The sequence below is a fragment of the Ascaphus truei genome, chromosome 21 (assembly GCF_040206685.1).
Source record: "Ascaphus truei isolate aAscTru1 chromosome 21, aAscTru1.hap1, whole genome shotgun sequence".
Classification (NCBI taxonomy): domain Eukaryota; kingdom Metazoa; phylum Chordata; class Amphibia; order Anura; family Ascaphidae; genus Ascaphus; species Ascaphus truei.
The window spans coordinates 3,593,589-3,614,477 of NC_134503.1; the positions used below are offsets into that span (position 1 = coordinate 3,593,589).

The window sequence follows — 20,889 nt, forward strand, 5'->3', positions numbered from 1 at the left end:
TGTATCCTCTCTGCCCTGTTACAGCTGTAACTATGTATCCTCTCTGCCCTGTTACAGCTGTAACTATGTATCCTCTCTGCCTGTTACAGCTGTAACTATGTATCCTCTCTGCCTGTTACAGCTGTAACTATGTATCCTCTCTGCCTGTTACAGCTGTAACTATGTATCCTCTGCCCTGTTATATCTGTAACTATGTATCCTCTCTGCCTGTTACAGCTGTAACTATGTATCCTCTCTGCCTGTTACAGCTGTAACTATGTATCCTCTGCCCTGTTATATCTGTAACTATGTATCCTCTCTGCCTGTTACAGCTGTAACTATGTATCCTCTCTGCCTGTTATATCTGTAACTATGTATCCTCTGCCCTGTTATATCTGTAACTATGTATCCTCTCTGCCTGTTACACCTGTAACTATGTATCCTCTCTGCCTGTTACAGATGTATCCTGTGATGTTTAGTTACAATATTTCAGCTCTCAATACGTATTCTCCTTTTCCGCCTTGTTTTCAGGGTTTGCCGGGACCGATAGGCGTCGCTGGCCCGAAGGGGAGCCGGGTTAGTGTTAATATTGAATTATTACACCTGAAATGAGCAAACTATTGTATCCGAGACTACCGGAAGCCTGGGGGGGATTTGACCTGATGTTTTGGGACTATCGCTTGTATTTAGGTTACAGTATAAACACCTCAATCCGGGCGATACGCCGGCAGACGGTGATTATTTGTACATTGAATAGAAGGGGATTTAGAGGCAATCCAAGACAGGTTTTGTTTGTCTTTCTTTCATTTTTTTTAATACAGGATTGAAGCCGGGGCTCACCGGAGCGAACCCCAATAATTTCAGCGCCGGGGACCCCCTACTTCCGGAGATACTAACCTTCGTAGTGGGCGCCGGTAGCCACTGCAGGGTTGACTTTATGATTGGTTGTCAAAGCTCCCGGGCACCGCCGGCCAATAGGAAGCCGTGATGTCACCAGGTGCGGCTTCCTATTGGCCCAAGTGGCTGGGGGCTTTAAACTGCAGGAGATCCCGCCCCCCCCCCCCCCCCCCTTCGGAGGTAAGTGTCTTCGGGAGCAGGGGGTCCCCGCAGCGGAAATTAACGGGGTTCAGCCTCGCAGACCCCCTGCTTCATTCCTGTGTTAAAAAAAAATGAAAAGAAAAAAAGCCGGCGTGGGTTGCGTCTAACCGCGGCAGCGGAGTATCGGAGGCTGATCCGTGGGAGGCGGTAACCGGTAACTGTCTCCCGGTGCTGAGGTGAGGCACAGTACCACTACTTGTTGTTACACGTGATGCACAGTACCACTACTTGTTGTTACACGTGATGCACAGTACCACTACTTGTTGTTGCACCTCTATGATTGGGTTTTTCCAGTGCCTTAAAAGTAATTTATGACATGCTAAATTGGCGACTAATCTATGTGTATATGTTTGTGTGAGATTTATGCTGCATTTATGTTGGGGTCGGAACAGCATCACAATAGTGAAATCATGTACCCCGTGTCAATGTACCCCGTGTCAATGTACCCCGTGTCAATGTACCCCGTGTCAATGTACCCCGTGTCAATGTACCCCGTGTCAATGTACCCCGTGTCAATGTATCCCGTATCAATGTACCCCGTATCAATGTATCTGTATCAATGTATCTGTATTAATGTATCTGTATTATTACATATTTATGTACTCCGTGTTAATGTACCCCGTGTTAATGTACCCCGTGTTAATGTACCCCGTGTTAATGTACCCCGTGTTAATGTACCCCGTGTTAATGTACCCCGTGTTAATGTACCCCGTGTTAATCTTCCTATAAGACAGGTATTATGTGCAGCGCTCGTTGATCTGATGTCGTAGGGTTATTCCGGCCATGTTGTAATCTCGCTGATGATATTCACTGTTCTGCACGGGCAGATGGGTTATGTCTGCATGCTTTTCATATCTGTAACCCAGGGGCGGGCAAGTCCTGACCAACTGCTCAGGTTTGCAGGATATTTCTGCTTCAGCATAGGTGGCTCAGGCGTAGATTGATTGAGCCATCTGTGCTGAAGCAGGGATATCCTGAAAACCTGACCTGGCGGTGGCCCTGGAGGACAGGAGTTGACCTCCCCTGCTCTAACCATTTCATTGCCCCTTGGGGCCCACAATGCATTGCTTGACTTACATTTGACCTAACGACGCTGGCTCTTCGCTTCTGTACTCAGCTGGCTTGCTGCTTATCTTTGATCTGGAGAAAAACGACAGGGTTTTAAAGGGATTAAATGGGTCATTTTCCAATCCCACGTCGCCTGAGATGTCCGGGGCAGTTTTGGGGGATTTGAAGTTAATTAGACAAACCTAGATAATGCCCAGACCGAGCGATCCCAGTGGCTTTGGCATTTTGGAGGTTGGAAATGGCTTTATAAGCTGCAACCAGACTGTCCAACCTTTAAAAGAGATGGAGAAAGTCAAAGCTGATGTCCCCTGGGCTCGCCCTCTTTATCTAAGACCCACCCCCCCCTTATTAATTATGAGGTCCCTCTGGTATCCCCTGTCACCACAGCAGAGCCCTGAGGTTCATGAAGAGTTTTGTGAGGGATCTCTGGAGGTTTAAATGGCACCAGGCCTAATAGCCACGTCATGGTTTGCTCCTTGTTGTACATACAGCTAACCCATAACTAGCCTTTGCCCCAGCAGGTCCACAGTACAGGTAGGCCGCACGCCCGGGCTCCCTCCTGCATAGAGTGCCATGGTCCCTGGTGTGAGGGTATGTGCCCTTGGACTACATCGTGGAAGCCAGCACCATGCAGTCCATGGGCATATACACTTGCCTCAAGGTTTATTTCATCACGGAGAGCCACAGACCAGCGCTGGAGGACACACGGCCGTACCACGAGCCTGGAGCCCAGGTGGGGAGCGGGATGGAGCAGGGTCTCACGTCGGCTTTTTCTTTCCCTGTAGGGTTTCATTGGCCTGCCGGGATTATTTGGGCTGCCTGGAGCTGACGGAGACCGTGTGAGTATCTGCTGGGTCTTTTCTGCGCTCGGGGGGGTGAGATGGTCACGTCATTGTAAGGCACCGCCATGGTCCTCAACCTTAAAACTCGGCAGCAGCTTCAGAAAGTGGAGAACGAGTCACACTTGGTGTCAAAAACAATCCCAAAACATCCACACTTTCAAGTCAAAGTATATTACAGCCCGAAAACGGAACCTCCCCCAAACGTCTTCCTCTTATCGTTACTATGACAAGGGGCCCGTTGCTGTGGGGGAGGAGACAGGTCCTGTTTTCCGGCAGTGACGTACTTGATTTACGTGCTGCAGTGTGGGGTCTCGTGCACTCAGCTGCGGAATCATCATTCCATATTATGAGCTCCCATTGTGTAACAATCTCACAACCTCTCCATGGCCACGGACCCTCCGGCCCGGCCTGATCGGGCGTCCGCTCTTCCGGAGTGCTGGCGTGATCCCTTCCGTGGGGCCAGCCCTCTTCCGTGTGGTACGCGGCATTGAGCGCCGATCGCATACACCCCTCTAAAAAACGAGAACAAGCCAATGGTGCACAGTGTACATCAGAAGGGCCCCTGGGTGGCACTTCTCTTGACCTACACTGGATGTCATTAAGGCACTGAATGGGGTTAAAGGTTAAAATCCACCCTATCTGCGGGGTCCTGCTCACGGGTTTCACCCTCTGGGGGGCCCCCAGGTACCTGACACATGGATAAAGTTTTCGGGATTACTTCCTGGTTTTTTTTTTTTATAAAGAGGATTTTAAATCGCCGTCTCATAGGAAGTCCCAACCGATGTTGCAGCTTCCTATCGGAAGACATGCTACCCCTGAGGGAGATTTAACCCTAGTTACGTCACCGGTAAATATCTCGGGAAACGGGAGGTCCAGAGAGCCGAAAATCGGGGCGTTGGGCTCAGAGAGGCCCCGGGTTCACACCCTGTAAATAAAAGGCGGGGTTAAAAAAAACAAGCGAGTGGTAAGAACTTACGCCTTGAAGTTAAAGAAACCCTAGGTGTTCACATCTACGCACCCACCGCTCCGCCATTGCAACTCATTATTGCCATACGCGCCTATCTTCACTTAACTTAACTTAACTTAGATTGGGCTGAAATTTGGCAGTTTTGGTGAACATCCCGCTCCACGTTAATTTGTGCAATTTCCAGGCAACCAGCCGGGTAGTTCTTGTGGAAACAGTGGGAAACGCCATGTAGGACACTGTGGATGTCCGCCGTGCGACAGCTGAACATTCCCCTGGAACTTGGGCTGTGGGGTTTGCGGTGGCTGCTCACATCCTGTCATTTAACTAATCAAAGAGGGCGCGCTCTCTGCGATGTTCAGGATCTAATTATAAACATGCCCTCCCTGGGCCGTTCAACCCTTTCAAACATGTAAATAAACAGAAGGGCTCAGTGGAACCGCAAGGCCGGAGAACACTGTGTTCCGGGGGAAGACTCGCTCGCCCGACCCGGCAGTTCCGTGGTTCCTCTGCTCATTAAACGTGGATAATGGATGAGAAAGTGTGGGGTTTTCTGGGTTTGTTTAACACACCTGAAGTGTAGGATAAGGGCAGAAAAGACAGATTTACGAGGGCTGCCTCACACCCGGGCAGCCTGCAAATAACCAGCCCTCATCACTAAGGGGAGGGTCGTAACCCTTTTAAAAAGGAGCATTGTACTCAGTGTAGTTCTACTGAGTACATCTATAGACTGTCGCTCTGTCAATCACGCGAGAGAAAGTGTCACTTGGATGCACGGTCCTGTAAGCTGAATTTCTGCATTCACTCGCTTTTAACCTGTTCAGTGCCAGTGCGGCATGCAACGCAAGAGGTCATCTCAAGCTGGTAAACAGGAAGTCTGCAAAATAGTGCAATGTTGGAGCAAAAAAAAAAAGGGCACCAGATCTGACTAAAGAGGAGGAATCCTGTGGGCAATAGAAATTTTTGCATGAATAAATCTGGTGCTGTTTTTTTTTTTGATGCTCAGGATTGGTATCAGGGTGACTGCCACATACTTCCCGTTGTGCTCCAATCCTTCCCATGGATAAGATGAGCAGGGCGAGGCGATGGGTGGAGGTCCGGCCGGCGATGGGTGGAGGTCCGGCCGGCGATGGGTGGAGGTCCGGCCGGCGATGGGTGGAGGTCCGGCCGGCGATGGGTGGAGGTCCGGCCGGCGATGGGTGGAGGTCCGGCCGGCGATGGGTGGAGGTCCGGCCGGCGATGGTTGGAGGTCCGGCCGGCGATGGGTGGAGGTCCGGCCGGCGATGGGTGGAGGTCCGGCCGGCGATGGGTGGAGGTCCGGCCGGCGATGGGTGGAGGTCCGGCCGGCGATGGGTGGAGGTTCCGGCCGGCGATGGGTGGAGGTCCGGCCGGCGATGGGTGGAGGTTCCGGCCGGCGATGGGTGGAGGTCCGGCCGGCGATGGGTGGAGGTCCGGCCTCTTTGAGCTTCTCGTTTGAACCTGTAACCAAAACCCTCTTTGTCTCCCCCCCCCGCAGGGCCTGCCTGGAGTTCCCGGGAAGAGGGGCAGCATGGGTAGGCCGGTAAAGTTTTTCCTTGTCTACTTTGCAGACCTTGTGTTAATGAAACAGGAGAGCAGTCTTCCTGCTGCTAACTGTGACATGTGCAGGTTCCCCCGCCCCCCGCGCTGAGTCAGAGAGAAGGCCTTCCGCTCCCGTCCCGTACTGAGATACGGCCTACACTCCTCTCCCGGCACTGTTATTGTCCTGTGTGGCCAGCGTAAGGGAAAGGGGTCAAAACCCAACTCCAGGCCACAAGGTGCTTCAGCACAGGTTAGCGCTTCAGTCGTTGATTTGAGCCACCTGTGCTGAAGCAGGGATATCCTTCAAACCTGACCTGTTGGTGGCCCTTGAGGACTGGCGTTGCCCAGCCCTGCCCTAAGTTCAATAAACCAAATGTTCTATCAAACGATTACTCCCTGTCCTAATCATACTATAAGCACACCCCTAAAAAAAGGTGTTCCAATTTAGCTCACCCACATATATAGCCTCGTACAGGGGTGGCCAACTCCAGGATATCCCTGCTTCAGCACAGGTGGCTCAATCAGTGGCTCAGTCGAAGACTGAGCCACTGATTGAGCCACCTGTGCTGAAGCAGGGACTGATTGCATCTCATGGGCTGAAGCAGGGACTGATTGAGCCACCTGTGCCGAAGCAGTGAAGAAAGAAAAGAATCACTGCAGATAGTTTAAATGAAAACATTTACAAGCTAATGGTAATTTTTTTTAATCCATATTTATTACATTTATGATCAGGAGCCACTCCTTCAAATGGGGATGAAATACCTGCCCCTCCATAGAAAGGGTTTAGCGGTGTCCAGCGAGTCCTCGCCTGTCCGACACACTGCGTCCCGCAAAATCCAGTCGGATAGCAGATTGTCGGAAGGCGGAACCAATGTTAACCGGTGGCGATTTCCGTCGCATGCGCGAAGTTTGTGGCAGATAATGCATTTTTTATTGCATTAGCCGCCGTCGGAAAACTCGTACGACGGAAAGTGGATCGTTGTAAAGGGAGGAAAACCTGTATCCTAGTAAGGGCCAAAGCGCGAGCGAGAGAGGGGGCGCGAGCGAGAGAATGCGAGAGAGAGGGGGCGCGAGCGAGAGAATGTGAGAGAGAGGGGGCGCGAGCGAGAGAATGTGAGAGAGAGGGGGCGCGAGCGAGAGAGAGAGAGAATGAGCGAGAGAATGAGAGAGAGCGAGAGAATGAGAGAGAGCGAGAGAATGAGAGAGAGAGCGAGAATGAGAGAGAGAGAGAATGAGAGAGAGAGAGAGAGAGAGAGAGAGAGAGAGAGAGAGAGAATGAGAACGAGAGAGAGAGAGAACGAGAGAGAGAGCGAGAATGAGAGAGAGAGAGAATGAGAGAGAGAGAGAGAGAGAGAGAGAGAATGAGAACGAGAGAGAGAGAGAACGAGAGAGAGAGAGAGAGCGAGAATGAGAGAGAGAGAGAGTGAGAGAGAGAGAGAGAGAGAGAGAGAGAGAATGAGAACGAGAGAGAGAGAGAACGAGAGAGAATGAGAACGAGAGAGAGAGAGAGAGAGTGAATGAATATGGAACTTGGTACAGTGATTTTCCATATTAAATGGCTTTTAAGCTCTATTTTCAGCTCCGGGGACCCCCTGGTTTCCAAGATACGTCCTGGTGAAGTTACCGATATTACTTCCTGGGTTTTAAAGGGGATTTAAATGGCCGTCCAATAGGAAGCCACAACCGATGATGTTGCAGCTTTCTATTGGTCCGAGGTTTGGCAGCCATTTTGTTTCCCCTGAGGGAGATTTAAACCGGGTAACTGCACCAGTAAGTATTTAGGGAACTGTGGGGTCCCTGCAGGTGCAATTATACGCCCCCCCGGAAAAAATGGAGGCAGGGGAAGAGTAGGAGGAACTTCTCCTTTAACCGTCCAGTCCAGGGGCGGCCAACTCCAGTCCTCAAGAGCCACCAACAGGTCAGGTTTTTAGGATATCCCTGCTTCAGGTGGCTCAATCAGTGGCTCGGTCAACGACTGCACTACTTGTGCTGATGCAGGGATATCCTGAAAACCTGACCTGTTGGTGGGCTGGAGATGGCCACTGCTGGTCTAGTCCCTCGAAACGCGTAGCACAGAAAACGTTATGGGGGACGTGTCCATTGCTTTGCTTTTACATTTCTCATTGTCATTAGATTGTAAGCTCTGTGGGCTAGGATTTGCGGCGTTCATCCGATGCCTCATGTTCACATACCTAGCATGGTCAGTCCCTGCTTCCTGGCACGTGTGCTTATTCTATATAGCAGGGAACATATGGTTAGCACTGGAAGCATAAGGAGACAAAGCATAGTGTACCTCTGCCATTAGTACTAAAACGTATACGGTAAGAATTGACCTTTGGGTTATGGCCAAGCTGCCCCGTGCTCTCTTGCTAAGATTGGGCTAATACTACAATGTAGCCGCTTTGCTGTTTCAGTTGCCATTCAGCGTCCCTTAATTGAGGTATATTTGTGTGTAATACTGTATACATTTTCTTTCAAATACAATAACCGCCATTCCGCCGCCCGTTACATTTTACAGCCGCTCCAGCACAGTCGGAGTTAAGTTTATTTGGGGTAATGGGGCGTGTAACGTCCGCCTGTAAATGCTGCTTTTGTGAAGGAAGTCCGCAGCAATTCCTTACGCCAGCAATGTGTTTAACATCTTCCCCAGAGCGCCGTCAGGCTGAGCGTCTGCCGTGTGCGATGGCGCTGGCGCGCGCCAGGTACAAACTGCAGGATCCCTTAGGGGCCGCCCCTAGTCCGCGCGCACACTCGGAGCGCCACGGCGCGAGCGTGTTTTGAAAAGGCGAGAAATGTGTCTTTTCAAGCGACGGTGGCGTGTGCGGTTCAGCCAATCACGGCGTACCGGCTCCGTGACGTCATAGCCACGCCTCCGCCACGCCCCCACACCACCTGAAACAGTATGTGGCCACGCCACGTATAATTTCAGCCTAAGATCACAAACCTCGCTTAGATAAGTGTCTGCCTGTGGCCCTTATTCAACACACCGTGAAGCCGTCTTCTCCACGCTGGAGAAGGTTGCAGTCCCATTTGTTTGAAATGAGCTGCACTCCTCTCTAGCTTGTAGAATAGGGGACCCGGAGCCTGGATTCCTCTCGCACTGTAACCAAACCCAGGGACCATTTCGTGGGCGTTCAGTCTGACAGCTCACCAGCTGCACTTCAGACTCCTTTAGTCCTGCACTGGGACAGAGAGGATTCTGGGCCGGGGACTCTCGCTGCTGCTTGTTATGAACAAGCTGTTTGTTCTTTTTTTTTCAATAGATTCTTTCAACACAGAGGAGGACAGAAGCTAAAATATTTATTGCAAAATACTGTGTGTTGGTATAACGTGTGTAGCTATATAACAGTATGTGCATGTGTGGGTCTGTGTGTAGCTATATAACAATATATATGCATGTGAGTCTGTGTGTATCTATATAACAGTATATATACACGTGTGGGTCTGTGTGTATCTATATAACAGTATGTATACATGTGTGGGTCTGTGTGTATCTATATAACAGTATATATGCATGTGTGGGTCTGTGTGTAGCTATATAACAGTATATATACATGTGTGGGTCTGTGTGTATCTATATAACAGTATAACAGTATATATACATGTGTGGGTCTGTGTGTATCTATATACTGTAACAGTATATACATGTGTGTCTCTGAGTGTATCTGTATAACAGTATATATACATGGGTGTCTCTGGGTGTATCTGTATAACAGTATATATACATGTGTAGGTCTGTGTGTATCTATATAACAGTATATACACGTGTGGCTCTGTGTGTATCTTTGTACATGTGTGAATCTGTGCATGCATCTTTGGCTGGGATTGATGGAAACATTGTCACACTTATTGGAACTTGGTGTTGTTTTTTTAATATATCAGTGTACCAGTGTTTATATAAAGTGTGTGTGTGTGTGTGTGTGTGTGTGTGTGTGTGTGCGACTTTGCGCAAAGTGGCGCTGGTGTTGGGGGCTGCAGATAGAAATAGCAGAGGGCACTGTTAACTCCCGCACTGCCAGGGTAACGGCCTGCGAGGGCTGAGCACGGAACCTGCTGAGGTAGCGGGCAGACCGCGTCACAGAGAAACATCCAGCGCCAGCGAAATATGAAATGTCACCTTTCATCTTTTTATAAACACAATTTGCAGCAACGTTTTATTCTTACACAATACATGTTCACCTGGCTGAAGCCAGCTGGCATTGTGTGTGCGCTTCACGTACAAGCTCGGAAAGGCTGGCTGGGTAACCGGCGCGCTCGGAGCCAGCAGGAAAGCGCAGTCCTATTTCTGGATGCTGATTGTGTTGGCTCGGCTCACTGCAACATCTGCCAGATTAGGCTCCAGCCTGGAGAGGGACCTTAACCAGAACCAGATGTTTCTACACACACAGAACCAGGCTCTTCTACACAAGCAGACGCAGGGATAGCAGAGAACCCACACAGTCCGGAGGGGGCCCCGGATCGCTGGAAACCCCCGCGTTGTGTTCGGTAACATACAGATGTCTGCAATGGCCAAAAATGCTGTCATCTAAGACGGACACGATAATCCGCTAACACCACTCCAGTAAATCCCATTACTCAGGTGTTCCCTCGTCATCCTGCTTTCCCTCAGTGGCTGGTCGGTAGAGGCAAGGCAGTGGTCGTTTAACCCCTTCTGTGCCAGAGACCTTCAATGCTTTGTTCCGGTAACACTCTCCCTTAGCACCCGAGTCCCGGAGACGACCAGCCAGTTAAAGTCTTTAGTACCAAAGGTGCCTCTGTGATATTGCTTGGCACGGGGTTATTCCATGGCCAGCCAGCTGACAGGGAGGGGTTAATTAATGATGCACTACTCATTAAGTAAGGCACTTAATTGCTGACACACTGCGTTTTTGATGACTTTTTCCATTCAGCTTCTTCCAAGTAATATGTGAGGGCTAATACCAGCGGCATTACTTTCTTCTGTGCTCGTTAGCTAACGATGCCGCCTGGCAGATTAATTACCCACTGAGGACTTGTCGGACTCCCTTTGTGTTGTTGTAACCTTGCGAGAGTGCAGGGGGCACGGTCAGACGCCCGGACAGGACGTTGTGATTGGCCGCGCTTTCCACCCCCCCGACGGGAGCGACAGCCAGTAACGATTTTCCACCAGAAACCCAGTATTCCGCAGATTCAGCGGAAAAAATGGAATCGGCCGCTCGGGAGGTGTTTCTGCTGGAGATGAGGTCACCGTATGGTGTAATGACATCACCAGGCAGGAGCCTAATGGCTGGTGACATCAGCTCCGGAAAACACATCTTGTGCTTCTTATTGCCCCTTTTACCCTGAGCAATGATGGTGTGTTAGTCTCGGTTTTAGACAACTGTGTGAGAGGCTGTGACCCGGACATTCTAGAGCAGGTTCCAGACTGGCTGCAGTGAGCATGTCCATGACGGAACCAATCTAGGTGTTCTTCAGTGTCACGAGGCAACTGTAGAGAGTGAAATAAGAAAGTGAATGATCAGAATAGTTCAGAACATTCTCTTTTGTTTATATAATTGCACTCACCTCTAATAAACTACAGGATAGGCATGGGGTGGCCAAATCCAGTCCTCAAGGGCCACCAACAGGTCAGGTTCTCAGGATATCCCTGCTTCAGCACAGGTGGCTCAGTCTTTGATTGAGCCATCTGTGCTACAGCAGGGATATCCTGAAAACCTGACCAGTTGGTGGCCCTTGAGAACTGGACTTGGCCGCCTCTGACCTACAGGCAGTCTATATTGCAGTGTATGTTCATAGGTAGCCGGAGGCAATGCAGGGAAATAGCAGACCACTAGCATGTAAAACTGGAGGGATCGGTAACCCTTAATTACCATTTGACCCCCTTCCCTGGTGCTGGGGTACACAACCCACAGGCGTGGATGCCATGTCCCCTGGTGCTGGGTTACACAACCCACAGGCGTGGATGCCATGTCCACTGGTGGTGGGTTACACAACCCACAGGCGTGGATGCCATGTCCACTGGTGCTGGGTTACACAACCCACAGGCGTGGATGCCATGTCCACTGGTGCTGGGTTACACAACCCACAGGCGTGGTTGCCATGTCCACTGGTGCTGGGTTACACAACCCACAGGCGTGGTTGCCATGCCCACTGGTGCTGGGTTACACAACCCACAGGCGTGGTTGCCATGCCCACTGGTGCTGGGTTACACAACCCACAGACGTGGTTGCCATGCCCACTGGTGCTGGGTTACACAACCTACAGACGTGGTTGCCATGCCCACTGGTGCTGGGTTACACAACCCACAGGCGTGGTTGCCATGCCCACTGGTGCATGCAAGAGAAGCGCTGACGTGTTCTTCTCACCTTGGCGGCGGCGGTGGCTGCGTGAATGTTCTGATGTGTAACACTAAGGCACCTTCGCTGCACCTCTCAGAGGAACCTGCAATGTCAGACGGGTTAACAGTGTTATATTTAATTTTTTTTTAAAAACTATCAAATTAAAATACTTTGTAGAGATGTATTTTTTTTGGGGGGGGGGGGGGGGCGGTCTCTAATTGCTCAGCTGGTACTCGCAGGCGCACCCCTCATCTCAAACAAAGAGCTTTTTGTCCGTGTACCATGCGGCCCACGTGCCCCGTGTTTTACAGTCCCGATCCGAGGCTTCCCAGGCTCCCTGCGAGAGCGAGAGCGAGAGGCCAGGAGAAGCAGCCCAGCCGCCCGAGCCTGGCACCTTCCCATCTTTCCACCCGGCTGTGCTGAACTCGTTCAGCCTCTGCCAGGGAAAAAAGGCCTGACCAAGCACAAACCCGGGCCCGACTCCCGCTCATGTCTGAGTAATCCCCTGTCCCATGCTCCGTGCTGATTTCTGGGGGGCTGGCTAAAGCGGTCTCTTCCCCCCACCCCCCCCCCCTACTGCGCTCCCCCTCCCAGTGCAGAGAGATGAGTAGCCTTGTGATTAAGAAAGCAATGCCCAATGTCATCCTTTCTGCCTTTTCCTTGATGGCAATGAAGGTGTTAAAGCAGCTTCCCATGGGTGGGACCGAGAACAAAGATGGCAGACCTAGACTGGATCTGTGTTGGGTCTTCAATTTTTATTTCATTAAGGGTGATACGTTTTGGGGGGGGCTTGGAAGTGTGTAGAGATACTCTGTCTCATCATACAGTGAAGCATGATCATTTTCAGTCTTTCCTCAAACGTGAAGGGGCCGGTTTATCCAAATCTCCCAGCTGCAAAACGAGGGCAAAAACCTGCACTCAATAATTGCACTAGATTTATCAAAGGGAAAAAAAATCCAATTGCTGTCAATGAGTCATTTTTTTTTGGATCGATTTTGTCACCGTTTTGCAGCCAGAAGTGTTTGATAAATAACCCCCTACAGATTCTAGCAGAAATCTCATTTCAGTGCAGGTTCCTGTTACAAACTGGGACTCAAAGGGTAAATCCAACTTTCAGCTCCTACCTCTACAGGACATCGGCAGGAATGTGTCTGTTCTTTGGGGAACTTTGTTGAGTATCTTCCCGGGTTAATCCTGTTCTAGAACGTGCTGACCACCTTCTTGTCTGGACAAGTCGGTCCCTTTTTGGGGATTGTCACTCAATCTGGGTCTGTGCTCTTCTCTTTTTTTGTTTTTTTTGTAGGGGTTCCTCGGTGATTTTGGAGAGAGGGGGCCTCCGGGATTGGACGGGAACCCGTAAGTAGTGCAGAATTTAGCGCGAGGACCGTTGTTGACGCGTGTTCTAAAAACAGAAGTATTTAATTGCTCACGGGAGTCTGTTAACCATTCCGTTTGTGGTTCTAATTTTCTTACTCGTGATCTGCAAAAAGAAAAACTATTTAAAAATCATTAATCCAAGATGTTTTCAGCGTAAACAAACCCCACAAGTTGCAGCTCCCAGCGCCGGGAGCTAAGGCTGGCTACTTTGGGACAGATTCACCATTTTGAACATGCATCTCCGGGGGAGAAGTCTCCGACTTTTTTAACTGTGCCCTCTTTAGTGCAATTGCTTTGCCTTTGGGACCCCCATTCTGTATCCGGGGACAAAGCAAGGTGAACACAGTTTGGGAGTAGGTTCCCCACAAAATCCCATGTTAGACAATAGGAATTCCACCCAGTGGAAAATACAGTAGTTGGGTTATTGATGCAGGCAAACTGCCTTCTCTCTCTCTCTCTCTCTCTCTCTCTCTCTCTCTCTCTCTCTCTCTCTCTCTCTCTCCCTCTCCCTCTCCCTCTCCCTCTCCCTCTCCCTCTCCCTCTCCCTCTCCCTCTCCCTCTCCCTCTCCCTCTCCCTCTCCCTCTCCCTCTCCCTCTCCCTCTCTCTCTCTCTCTCTCTCTCTCCCTCTCCCCCCTCTTTCTCTCCTTAGTCTCTATCTCGTTCTCTCTCTCCTTAGTCTCTATCTCGTTCTCTCTCTCCCACTATAATCTGTGCATGTCCTTCGCCATATAGCACGCCTCTAGTTCTGTGCAGTGCATAGCACACCTCTGGTTCTGTGCAGTGCATAGCACACCCCTGGTTCTGTGCAGTGCATAGCACGCCCCTGGTTCTGTGCAGTGCATAGCACGCCCCTGGTTCTGTGCAGTGCATAGCGCGCCTCTGGTTCTGTGCACTGCATAGCGCGCCTCTGGTTCTGTGCAGTGCATAGCACACCCCTGGTTCTGTGCAGTGCATAGCACACCCCTGGTTCTGTGCAGTGCATAGCACACCCCTGGTTCTGTGCAGTGCATAGCACACCCCTGGTTCTGTGCAGTGCATAGCACACCCCTCTTTCTGTGCAGTGCATAGCACACCCCTGGTTCTGTGCAGTGCATAGCACACCCCTGGTTCTGTGCAGTGCATAGCACACCCCTGGTTCTGTGCAGTGCATAGCACACCCCTGGTTCTGTGCAGTGCATAGCACACCTCTGGTTCTGTGCAGTGCATAGCACGCCCCTGGTTCTGTGCAGTGCATCGCACACCCCTGGTTCTGTGCAGTCTTATTTGTGTTTATACTCACTCCTCTTTTCTTCGCAGGGCGAGTTAGGCGTTCCGGGCCCGGCCGGCGTCCCAGGCTTTATTGTAAGTACATTCTTGACTTGTTATTTAGGATTGCCACCTCGAGTGTCTGCTGCCAGATACGCCACCCCCGCCTTGCATTGCATTGCAGGTGCACCTCTCGCAGAAAAGGCCTACATTGCTTATTTAATGTTCCCATCTGAACGTATGAATTCATTTGAAAGAAATGACTGGTGTAGTGGTTAAGGTGTCGTCCTTCAATAGGCTGTGGATGTGATCATATCCTCGGGTAAATCTTCCGATACGTAGAAAGTATAAATCCCGATCCTTCCTTCCCCTGACCGTGTCTGGTTCCCGAGACCCTTACCGGGGAAGGTGCTGCCGGTAACAAACAACACATCGTCCAAATATCCCGTGTTACGAAAGCCAATAGGAAGACCCCGCGTCATTCACGGCCATTTAAACAGCCGGGAAGTCACGTGGTGGGTCAGCTCCCAAGACCCCCCGACCGAGCCGCTGATTGAGCCACCTGTGCTGAAGCAGGGTCAGATTGAGCCACCTGTGCTGAAGCTGGAATATCCTCAAATCCTGTCCTTTTGGGGATGGTCTTCAGGACTGGAGTTAAGCACCCCTGCCTTCCTGTTTTAGCCCCTACCCCCTCTATTGGGAGACTTCCAAGAATCCACTGTGGAGAAGTTCTTCCTCACCTTCTACCCCCCCCTCCACCCCCCCCCCCCCCGCACCCCCCTGCCACCTGGGGCATCTGAAGAACTATCTCATGAACAACAAGTAGCAGCCCTTTCACGCGCACAGGCAAACCTTGGAGGACCTCTGGTGTCCATCAACGTGTCACATCTTCCCGTGAAGCTTCTCCAGGACAGAGGCAGCTCTTGGAATTCTGTACTGTGCTGTGAAGGGGGAATGTGACGTGGGGGGAAGGTGTCACCCGGTTATTTATTAGCTCTCTGAGTATAACCACATGGCAAAGTAGCTCTCCCCTAAGAAAGCCTTCCAGTCCTTGATAGGGAAGCAGGAAAAGGGAACCGCACAGCTATAAATTCTGGCTATTTCACCCACACATCTTGACTGGTGGAAGAGCGTCAGACAGGTATTTGCAAACTATTTGGTCTCCTTGGTGGTTGACCCTTGGCAGACCGTGGGGGTTTACGCTTGAAGATGCGTTGGTGCCGATCGTGCATTGAAGCACGGAAACACACTTTTGGGAAGGGGTGTAAAAACTCGGCCCCCAAGGGCCACGAGCAGGTGCAGCCACTGATTGAGCCACCTGTGCATAGGCTAGGATATCCATACCACCTGACCTGTCGGTGGCCTGTGTGGCCTGAGTTTGACACCCCTGCTTTAAGGTATATTTCCCCATATGTCAGAGCAGTTGGGGGAAGTTGGTTGACGTGGAGAGAGGCGTTTTCATCCTGGGTCTTGGTCTCCATTGGCTTGAGTCTAGTTTTCCTCTGTGTGCCTCAGCTTGCGATTTGGGGGGTGGGAGGGGGGGTTCTATAAGGAGGTTGGGAGGAGTTTCATGACACACAGACTATAAAGGGATGTGTTTTGTGCTTTTTATCCCGGCAATAAGGCCGAAAATCTCCATAGACTGCAATATAGAACAAAGTCCTAAAAATTCCATCAGACCTCAGCATCAGCCTCTCAGGCCTCAGCCTCTATTACTAATGGCCTCAGCCTCCTGCTAATGGCCTCAGCCTCTCCTGCTAATGGCCTCAGCCTCTCCTGCTAATGGCCTCAGCCTCTCCTGCTAATGGCCTCAGCCTCTCCTGCTAATGCCTCAGCCTCTCTCGGCCTCTCAGACCTCAGCCTCTAATGGCCTCAGCCTCTCCTGCTAATGCCTCAGCCTCTCTCGGCCTCTCAGACCCCAGCCTCTACTGCTAATGGCCTCAGCCTCTCTTACTAATGGCCTCAGCCTCTCTCAGACCTCAGCCTCTCCTGCTAATGGCCTCAGCCTCTCTCAGCCTCTCAGACCTCAGCCTCTCCTGCTAATGGCCTCAGCCTCTCTCAGACCTCAGCCTCTCCTGCTAATGGCCTCAGCCTCTCAGACCTCAGCCTCTCCTGCTAATGCCTCAGCCTCTCTCGGCCTCGCAGACCTCAGCCTCTCTTGCTAATGGCCTTGGCCTCTCAGACCCCAGCCTCTACTGCTAATGGCCTCAGCCTCTTTTACTAATGGCCTCGCCTCTCTCAGACCTCAGCCTCTCCTGCTAATGGCCTCAGCCTCTCAGACCTCGGCCTCTCAGACCTCAGCTTCTCCTGCTAATGCCTCAGCCTCTCTCGGCCTCTCAGACCTAAGCCTCTCTTACTAATGGCCTCAGCCTCTCAGACCTCAGCCTCTCCTGCTAATGCCTCAGCCTCTCTCGGCCTCTCAGACTTCAGCCTCTCTTGCTAATGGCCTTGGCCTCTCAGACCCCAGCCTCTACTGCTAATGGCCTCAGCCTCTTTTACTAATGGCCTCAGCCTCTCTCAGACCTCAGCCTCTCCTGCTAATGGCCTCAGCCTCTCTCAGCCTCTCAGACCTAAGCCTCTCTTACTAATGGCCTCAGCCTCTCAGACCTCAGCCTCTCAGACCCCAGCCTCTCCTGCTAATGCCTCAGCCTCTCTCGGCCTCTCAGACCTAAGCCTCTATTACTAATGGCTTCAGCCTCTCAGACCTCAGCCTCTTCTTTTAATGGCCTCAGCCTCTCTCGGCCTCTCAGACCTCGGCCTCTCAGACCTCGGCCTCTCAGACCTCGGCCTCTCAGACCTCGGCCTCTCAGTCCTCGGCCTCTCAGACCTCGGCCTCTCAGACCTCGGCCTCTCAGACCTCGGCCTCTCAGACCTCGGCCTCTCAGACCTCGGCCTCTCAGACCTCGGCCTCTCAGACCCCAGCCTCTCCTGCTAATTGTGTGTCAGATGTAAGACACCGAATGAACATTTTCTTGTATATTTGTGTGCCGATGCCGCCTGCCGAACATAACGGTGAGATATGAGACATTCTCGGCGCTGCCACCCAGCTGAGCGCAGAGAATTCTCCCCCAGCTCTGACACAATTCCTGTATTAAAGGGGCAGAGGATGTGGTCAGAGGTCTGACAAATATGTAAATATGTTCTGTATTCTCTGTCCCGCGTAAAAACATATGGATCAACGGCCTTTGTGCCGCGCATCAACATATGTTCTTATTCCATGAAAATTCCAGCCTCGTTCTGTTCCCCCTTCTCAAAACCAAACGGCCCCCGGCCCCCACTTTATAAATATTCACTCAAGACTTTTTTTTTTTTGGGAGCCCCACACAAAGTACCTTTCAGTAATCCCTTCCCTGACGCAGGGGTGCGGCAGGCCGTGCGCCGGCGGCAAAGGGGTTAAGCGCAGGCTCGCCAAAGTCCCTTTCCCCGGGGGAGGCTGACTTCCATGTGTCGGATGTGTGTCGGTGGCTCTATCCGCAGGTGGCTGGTTGCGAAGCTCTTATTAAAAGGCCGGGGAGGGGGGGTGGGGGGGCATTGGTGTAACGTGAGCCCGGTGCGGTTGTAAATAGCTTGGGGTCTGTCCTGCATAAACAGAGCCACAAGACCTCTTTATACCAGGCAGCACAAAGCAGGGGCTTGTTGTAACGCAGCGCGCCGCTGCTCTCCGCTGCTCCTCTGGCTCCACACACAGGGGCTCCAGAGTTTGGCTTTTCCACTCAAGTCTTCCACGTTCCTCCGGTGAGGCTGGAAAAAGCCGAGCCCTGGTGTGTGCGCGCGCAGTACCGCTGCTTTTTAATTGTCTCAACAACACTTTTTTGGGGGATGATTGCCAGATGAGACCAATGAAATAAATAATCCATTGTAAAAGGGGTGGCCAATTCCAGTCCTCGAGGGCCACCAACAGGTCAGGTTTTCAGGCGATCCCTGCTTCAGCACAGATGGCTCAATCAGTCCCTGCTTCAGCACAAGTGGCTCAGTATGGATATCCTGAAAACCTGACCTGTTGATGGCCCTTGAGGACTGGATTGGCCACCCCTGCGTTAGATAGTAAGCTCTTCGGATTAATGCTTCTATTCCACCGTTGTTATCCCTAATATCTCCTCCCCCGGCACTGACTATGCGGTCCCTCCTGGTTGAGGTGCCGGTAATAAGTAGGGGAAATAATATTACCGGTATTATGATTTTGAGCGCCGTCCAAAGACCTTTCCCCCCGCTATGCGTTGCAAGCCACGGCGCTAACAGAGAAGGGTTAACGGCCCGTACCTCCCCCCGAGTGTATCGATGCGGTGTTATACTCTATTCCCCGCCACAAGCCTTTCCAATATGAGTAGGTAGGGTTTGCGTCGCGCCACCAAGGAAAAAAGGGGGTAAAAAACGTCCACCTGGACTCTCCAATATGGGGCACGCTCTGTATTGCTGGTCTCTGTCCCTTTGATCTCTGCTCTCTGATGCAGCCACAAGCACAGAGTCCACGTATGCGTGAGACCGACGCACATTTCCCCCCATCAGCTCTGTTCCGGGGAACCCAGCTTTGTTCCGAGGAGCCCAGCGCTGTTCCGGGGAGCCCAGCTCTGTTCCGGGGCTCCCAGCTCTGTTCCGCGGCGCCCAGCTCTGTTCCTCGGCGCCCAGCATTGTTCCGGGGCTCCCAGCTCTGTTCCGGGGCTCCCAGCTCTGTTCCGGGGCGCCCAGCACTGTTCCGTGGCTCCCAGCTCTGTTTCGGGGCTCCCAGCTCTGTTCTGGGGCTCCCATCTCTGTTCCGCGGCGCCCAGCTCTGTTCCGGGGCTCCCAGCTCTGTTCCGGGGCTCCCAGCTCTGTTCCGGGGCGCCCAGCACTGTTCCGTGGCTCCCAGCTCTGTTTCGGGGCTCCCAGCTCTGTTTCGGGGCTCCCAGCTCTGTTCCGGGGCTCCCAGCTCTGTTCCGCGGCGCCCAGCTCTGTTCCGCGGCGCCCAGCGCTGGCACATCTGTCACATGCTAAAGCCACTGTACCCTGGTGGGAAGATTTCCTCTGCAGATTCCTCGTGCCCCATATACTGAGGGGAAATGAACAGGGGGGTACGGTTCCCAAAACAGTCACTTAACCCTTTGATGCCAGAGAAAGCAAAAATGAGTTAATAACTTGTGCAGCAAGATGGCACCTGTGAATGCCTGAGCTTTTGGGGTTAGTCACCCCCAGTAGCACTGACAGCCGAATTCTGCAGTCACAAGCCGTCACTGCCCCGAAGAGCATACAATCTAATTAAGGTGGGTGCAGCCTTGAAAGGGGAGAGAAGACCATGTTGGGCTTTACTTGCCCTTATTGCCATACGTTGATTCACAGGGAGGTAACGATACTTCTTTCCAGAAGCGTTGGTGGCTGAGACGGGAACTGAACCCACCAACATGTGCACCCAAGTGAAATAACATGTCGGCACGCCTTCCGTATCTAACACGTGTTTGTTGTTCCTCCTGGCAGGGGGACATGGGCGCTGTCGGAGCCGCAGGCTTTGTGGGTCCCAAGGGTTTGAAGGTAAGTCTACAGCTTCATAATCCTCCATCCTCTTTGGTCTGCATGGTACCATGTTTCATTCCAGCTCCATCATCCTCTCTAGTCTGCATGGTACCATGTTTCATTCCAGCTCCATCATCCTCTCTGGTCTGCATGGTACCATGTTTCATTCCAGCTCCATAATCCTCCATCCTCTCTGGTCTGCATGGTACCATGTTTCATTCCAGCTCCATAATTTTCCATCCTCTCTAGTCTGCATGGTACCATGTTTCATTCCAGCTCCATAACCCTCCATCCTCTCTGGTTTGCATGGTACCATGTTTCATTCCAGCTCCATAATCCTCCATCCTCTCTGGTCTGCATGGTACCATGTTTCATTCCAGCTCCATCATCCTCCATCCTCTCTGGTCTGCATGGTACCATGTTTCATTCTAGCTCCATAATCCTCCATCCTCTCTGGTTTGCATGGTACCATGTATCATTTCATCTCCATAATCCTCCATCCTCTCTGGTCTGCATGGTACCATGTTTCATTCCAGCTCCATCATCCTCTCTGGTCTGCATGGTACCATGTATCATTCCAGCTCCATAACCCTCCATCCCCTCTGGTTTGCATGGTACCATGTTTCATTCCAGCTCCATCATCCTCCATCCTCTCTGGTCTGCATGGTACCATGTTTCATTCCAGCTCCATCATCCTCTCTGGTCTGCATGGTACCATGTATCATTCCAGCTCCATAATCCTCCATCCTCTCTGGTCTGCATGGTACCATGTTTCATTCCAGCTCCATCATCCTCCATCCTCTCTGGTCTGCATGGTACCATGTTTCATTCCAGCTCCATCATCCTCCATCCTCTCTGGTCTGCGTGGTACCATGAATCATTCCAGCTCCATCATCCTCCATCCTCTCTGGTCTGCATGGTACCATGTATCTTTCCAGCTCCCTTCTGACCACGAGAAACCACACCATTCCGTGG

General features: G+C 51.7%; 2 protein-coding genes across 2 annotated transcripts in view; one reads left to right on the forward strand and one right to left on the reverse strand.

Moving 5' to 3' along the window:
* Positions 1-20,889, reverse strand: part of RIBC1 (RIB43A domain with coiled-coils 1) — a 538,781-nt gene that overhangs the window by 439,845 nt on the left and 78,047 nt on the right. The window lies entirely within an intron of this gene.
* The window catches only part of COL27A1 (collagen type XXVII alpha 1 chain), a 263,084-nt gene that overhangs the window by 60,115 nt on the left and 182,080 nt on the right, over positions 1-20,889 (forward strand). Inside the window, 6 exon segments of the mRNA XM_075578501.1 lie at positions 511-555; positions 2,931-2,984; positions 5,468-5,512; positions 13,111-13,167; positions 14,482-14,526; positions 19,879-19,932. Coding sequence (XP_075434616.1) covers positions 511-555; positions 2,931-2,984; positions 5,468-5,512; positions 13,111-13,167; positions 14,482-14,526; positions 19,879-19,932 — 300 coding nt within the window.